The sequence below is a fragment of the Mus pahari genome, chromosome 17 (assembly GCF_900095145.1).
Source record: "Mus pahari chromosome 17, PAHARI_EIJ_v1.1, whole genome shotgun sequence".
In the NCBI taxonomy this organism is placed as follows: domain Eukaryota; kingdom Metazoa; phylum Chordata; class Mammalia; order Rodentia; family Muridae; genus Mus; species Mus pahari.
In genome coordinates, this window is record NC_034606.1 from 66,943,219 (window position 1) to 66,949,277 (window position 6,059).

The 6,059-nt window shown below is 49.1% G+C and overlaps 1 protein-coding gene across 2 annotated transcripts in view; it reads left to right on the top strand.

The window, feature by feature from the left end:
* The first annotated feature begins 316 nt into the window (after positions 1-316).
* Positions 317-6,059, top strand: part of Sp1 (Sp1 transcription factor) — a 24,811-nt gene continuing 19,068 nt past the window's right edge. Inside the window, exons 1-3 of one of the 2 annotated variants that reach the window (XM_021216214.2) lie at positions 317-419; positions 1,776-1,936; positions 2,220-3,723. In XM_021216214.2, coding sequence (XP_021071873.1) covers positions 413-419; positions 1,776-1,936; positions 2,220-3,723 — 1,672 coding nt within the window. In that variant the 5' untranslated portion in view covers positions 317-412. Of the gene's footprint in view, positions 420-1,273; positions 1,421-1,775; positions 1,937-2,219; positions 3,724-6,059 lie in introns of those variants that run through there. The other variant, XM_029548031.1, reaches the window with a different exon arrangement.

Here is a 6,059-nt window from a genome sequence, read left to right on the forward strand (position 1 = left end):
TGGAGCCCGCCTGGCGGTTTACTGGTTTCACTGCAAGTCCATCCTCTTCTCATCCCGCCCATCACCACTTCCTGAGTTTCTAATTGGCTGCTAAAACTGAGAGGGCGGCCTTTCTGGGCGGAAACCAGGTACGCAACTTGGTCTTACACGCCTCAGCGCCTGAGCGAGTCTTGCCATTGGGTAGGCTGTCCGCCTTTCCTCTGCAAGTCCCTCCTTTCACCCTCCCTCATTGGGCGGGGCAGCAGATAAGGGGCGGGGACTAGGCCGGGCTTGTGGCGCGCTGCTCCCTCCTCCTTACCCCCCCCTCCCTGTCCGGTCCGGGTTCGCTTGCCTCGTCAGCGTCCGCGTTTTTCCCGGCCCCCCCCAACCCCCCCGGACAGGACCCCCTTGAGCTCGCCCCTCGGCTGCCACCATGAGCGGTAAGGATGAGTCCACTCCAAGCCCAGGGGTGCGAGGGGAGTGAGGGGGCGCGCGCGAGGACCGACCGGGCGGTCCCCGCTGTGAGGGGGGGCGGGCGGGAGGCGGCGGCGGCGGCCTTGGTCCCGCCCGGGGCGGAGGGAAGGGAGGGAGAAGGGGCAGTGGCGGGGCCTCCGAGGAGGAGGGGGATGGGCTACCCGCCCCGGGGGAGGGGGCAGCGTGGCCTCGCCCGCCCCCTGCCCGCCCCGGCCACGGGGGACGGGCCTCACCCCCCACTCTCCGGCCGGCCGCCTGAGGCTCCTCCCGTCGGGGGCCGGCGCCGCGGGGGCGGCCCGACCAGTGCAGGCCCCGCCTGGGCCAACCGCCTCCCCGGTCCGCCCTCCGGTCGCAGCCTGCCCCGGGCCCTCCCCCGCACCCCCGTAAATTTCCCTTCCCCCATCCGACCCGCCCTTGCCACGCCTCTGTCCCCGAAACCGCCCCTTCCTTCTATGGACCGCCTCCTCAGCCCCAAACCTGGGTTCTAATCCCCAGACCTTTTTAGCCCCTTACCTGGCCTCTCAGATGTTTCCTCACCGCCTCCTAGGATTTACTCTTTCTCAGTCCCTTCCTGTTATTGTTTATACCTGATCTTTCTCCATCTCTTATAGTCCTAATTTTAGCACACTTTCCATCCACCCACATGTTAGGTCTCCTTTTCCTTCCAGGATGCGTTTTTTTTTTTTTTTTTCCTTTTTGAGATAGGTTCTATGTGGTATTCGTAGTAACTCGAAGTTACTATTGCAGACCTCAGACTTTTAGCTGTCTAGGTGCTTCTTCCTCTTGAGTGCTGGCATTAGAGTGTTGCCAACCCTAAGGAGCAACTTTTTATTTCTGAGACACTGAAATTCCAAATTCCCTTTCTCAGAAGTGCTATTTGTATTGCAATCAGTTCTTACTCTGTTGGCCTGGAAGACCTAGAACTGGTGAACCACCTGGCTCATCCTTCCAAGTCTTGGGATTATAGGTGTGAGTCACCATGCCTAGCTTCTAAAGCAATTTTTGAGTCATTTCTGGGGTTAGTTTGTGCATGGGAAAATAGTGGCCTGTCTTTGGCACCATTAAGCCATGTGCCTGCTCTGCATTGCCTATGGCTTTGGCATCCCAACTTGCTACATAGCTGAGAATTTCTTTGAACTTTTGCCTCCACTTTCAAATTCTGGGATTTTAGGCTTACCTCCATATCTAGACCTATCAGGCTAAGACCTTTTTTAAAACTATTCTGTCAGTCATTGCTGATGGTCAAAGCTTTAATTTTAAATCTTATGTTGTTTTTAATTCTCCCCCCCCACTTAATTTATTCCTTTTGTAACTATTTTTAGACCAAGATCACTCCATGGATGAAGTAACAGCTGTGGTGAAGATTGAAAAAGGTGTTGGTGGCAATAATGGGGGTAACGGCAATGGTGGTGGTGCCGCCTTTTCTCAGACTCGAAGCAGCAGCACAGGCAGTAGCAGCAGCAGTGGTGGCGGAGGAGGGCAGGTGAGTGATCAAAGATGGGGAAGGTGTTGAAAGGGTATAAATATTCTTAGAAACTTCCTTAACCAAAAACTCTGGGAAAAAAAATACAGTAGAGAAGTACACTCAGAAAGATAGGTGATCTAGAGGGTCCCCAATGTGAAAGGTGGAACAGTCTACAGAAAGTGAGCATTTTGTTTCTGGTTTTTGCTCTTTATATAAAGCGTTGTTGCTGGTTTGTCTGTTGAATACTGCCCCCTAGGCCAGCTGTTGGGTGCCACTAACTCCTTTCCTCTCTTCTGGCCAGGAATCCCAGCCATCTCCTTTGGCTCTGCTGGCAGCAACCTGCAGCAGAATTGAGTCACCCAATGAGAACAGCAACAACTCCCAGGGTCCGAGTCAGTCGGGGGGCACAGGTGAACTTGACCTCACAGCCGCACAACTTTCACAGGGTGCCAATGGCTGGCAGATCATCTCTTCCTCCTCTGGGGCTACCCCTACCTCAAAGGAACAGAGTGGCAACAGTACCAATGGCAGCGAGTCTTCCAAGAACCGCACAGTCTCTGGTGGGCAGTATGTTGTGGCTGCTACCCCCAACTTACAGAACCAGCAAGTTCTGACAGGTCTCCCTGGAGTAATGCCTAATATTCAGTATCAAGTAATCCCACAGTTCCAGACTGTTGATGGGCAGCAGTTGCAGTTTGCTGCCACTGGGGCCCAAGTGCAGCAGGATGGTTCTGGTCAAATACAGATCATACCAGGTGCAAACCAACAGATCATCACAAATAGAGGAAGTGGGGGCAACATTATTGCTGCTATGCCAAATCTACTCCAGCAGGCTGTCCCCCTTCAAGGCCTTGCTAATAATGTGCTCTCAGGACAGACTCAGTATGTGACCAATGTACCAGTGGCCCTGAATGGGAACATCACGTTGCTACCTGTCAACAGCGTTTCTGCAGCTACCCTGACTCCCAGCTCTCAGGCAGGCACGATCAGCAGCTCTGGATCCCAGGAGAGCGGCTCACAGCCTGTCACCTCAGGGACTGCCATCAGTTCTGCCAGCTTGGTGTCATCACAAGCTAGTTCCAGCTCCTTTTTTACCAATGCCAATAGCTATTCAACAACTACTACCACCAGCAACATGGGAATTATGAACTTTACCAGCAGTGGATCATCAGGGACTAGTTCTCAAGGCCAGGCGCCCCAGAGGGTTGGTGGGCTCCAAGGGTCTGATTCTCTGAACATCCAGCAGAACCAAACATCAGGAGGCTCACTGCAAGGAAGTCAGCAGAAAGAGGGAGAGCAAAGCCAGCAGACACAGCAACAACAAATCCTTATTCAGCCTCAGCTAGTTCAAGGAGGACAAGCTCTTCAGGCCCTTCAAGCAGCACCATTGTCTGGACAGACCTTCACAACTCAAGCTATTTCCCAGGAAACCCTTCAGAACCTCCAGCTTCAGGCTGTTCAAAACTCTGGTCCCATCATCATTCGGACACCAACTGTGGGGCCCAATGGACAAGTCAGTTGGCAGACCCTTCAGCTGCAGAATCTTCAAGTTCAGAACCCACAAGCCCAGACAATCACCTTGGCCCCTATGCAGGGTGTTTCCTTGGGGCAGACTAGCAGCAGTAATACCACCCTTACACCCATTGCCTCAGCTGCCTCCATTCCTGCTGGCACAGTCACTGTGAATGCTGCTCAACTCTCCTCCATGCCAGGCCTCCAGACCATTAACCTCAGTGCATTGGGTACTTCAGGGATCCAGGTGCACCAGCTTCCAGGCCTGCCTTTGGCTATAGCGAACACCCCAGGTAAGACATCCATCCTTTGCATTTATCACAAACTAATACTTCCCTGGTACTATTTTTTTTTTTTTTTAAATTTTGAGACAGGGTTTTTCTGTGTAGCCCTGGCTGTCCTGGAACTCACTTGGTAGACCAGGCTGGCCTCAAACTCAGAAATCCGCCTGCCCCTGCCTCCGGAGTGCTGGGTTAAGGGTGTGCGTCACCACGCCCAGACTCCCTGGTACTATTGAATCTAAAGGGGGAAATAGAACTCTTTGAGATGTTTACTCAAGGCTAAACACCCAAGCAAGTGTAAAATGTTTTTTAGTCAAGACATTTGGAACTTAATAGAAATGTCTTCTTAGTGTTCTGATGAGAAGGAACACTTCTGAGTGACCCTGTGGTCTCTACTTCCTCGTCTCTTGGTACCGCAAACTAAAGCTTGGTGTGCTTTCTGCATAGGGTCCGGTATTAAATATTCTAGGCCTTGTGATCCATGTGGATTCTCAGGCATAGTTCGTGTTCTCTTTGGTCTTCCCTTTATCCAGCAGTGATAGGGATTGAACATAAGGCCTTCTGAGTCTTCTGTACACTAGTTGTTATATCTCTGACCCCTTGCTTTACAATTGGTTTTTAGAAACACCCTTTTAAGACAGTAAAAATGGGGGCCTGGTGAGATGGCTCAGTGGGTAAGAGCACCCGACTGCTCTTCCAAAGGTGCAGAGTTCAAATCCCAACAACCACATGGTGGCTCACAACCATCGTTAACAAGATCTGACTCCCTCTTCTGGAGTGTCTGAAGACAGCTACAGTGTACTTACATATAATAAATAAATAAATTTTTAAAAAAAAAAAAAAAAGTAAAAATGGAGCCGAGCGTGGTGGCGCACGCCTTTAATCCCAGCACTCAGGAGGCAGAAGCAGGTGGATTTCTGAGTTCGAGACCAGCCTGGTCTACAAAGTGGGTTCCAGGACAGCCAGGGCTATACAGAGAAACCCTGTCTCCAAAAAAAAAAAAAAAAAAAATGGATCCTGATGTGATGGTTCATGCTTTTAATCCTAGCACTGGGGAGGCAGAGGCAGGTGGGTCTCTGTGACCTCATGGGCAGCTTGATCTACATAGTTCCAGGATAGTTAGGACTAAGTAGAGATACCCTGTCTCAAAATAAACAAAGATTGTAAAACAGACTGGAGAGATGGATGGTTTAGCAGTTAAAGTGGCTACTCTCCTAAAGGACCTAGATTGAATTCCTAGCACCCTTGTGGTTTCTGATAACTGTGACTCCAGTTCAAGGAGATCCAACTCCTCTGTCGTCTGGCCTACTTATCATTGTATGAATGTGACACACAGTCATATATTTAGGTAATACATATAAAATAAAAATAAATTCTAAGATAACTAGAATGTGAAACCAAGACTAGGATTGATGCTCAGCAGTAAAATGCTTATTTAGCATGAGTCTAGACTGTGGATCAATGTTCAGCACCATACGAGAAGTTATTTTTTTGAGACAGGGTTTTTTGTTTTGTTTTTTTGTTTGTTTGTTTTTAGTTTTTCGAGACAGGGTTTTTCTGTGTAGCCCTGGCTGTCCTGGAACTCACTCTGTAGACCAGAACTCAGAAATCCGCCTGCCTCTGCCTTCCGAATGCTGTGATTAAAGGCTTGCACCAATGTGCCCTGCTTTTCCTTGTCCTTTAAGGAACAGGAGGTTTATTTTGGTTGGCAGTTTTATCTGATTAAAAGTATTGAATATACTCCCATCTTGGTGGAGAAGGCATTGTAACTGAGGTAGTATCTGCTTCTCAAGTGTCAGGAGCAGGAGGCAGCAAGCAGTTCCTTAGCATTTTGGGTCAGGAACTTCGTTCTGGCCAAGTAGGTTACAGATCATGATGATTCTACTTGAACAGTTTTCTCATGAGTTGTAACTGAGGGAAAAATGGCTTAATGGATTCCAGAAAGATCTTTCTTTTCTTTCTTTCCTTTTTTTTTTTTTTTTCTAAAATGTTATTTATATGTATGTGTTTATATCTGTGTATTTATGGAATATGGAGGCTAGAAGAGGTCATCTGATTCCAGATGCTGGAATTCCAGGTGTTTGTTAGCCACCTGAAATAAATGGGTCTGGGAACCATACTCTTGCCCTCTGAAAGAGCAGCTAGTGCTTTTAACCACTGAGCCATCTCTCCAGCCTGAGAAAAGATTTTTTTTTTTTTTTTTTTTTTTTAAAGGGTTTCTCTGTGTAGCCTTGACTGTACTGGAACTCACTCTGTAGACCAGGCTGGCCTCGAACTCAGAATGGAAGAGAACTCTTAACCTCTGAGTTATCTCTGCAGCCCCCTGTTTTTATTTTTATTTTTTAAAG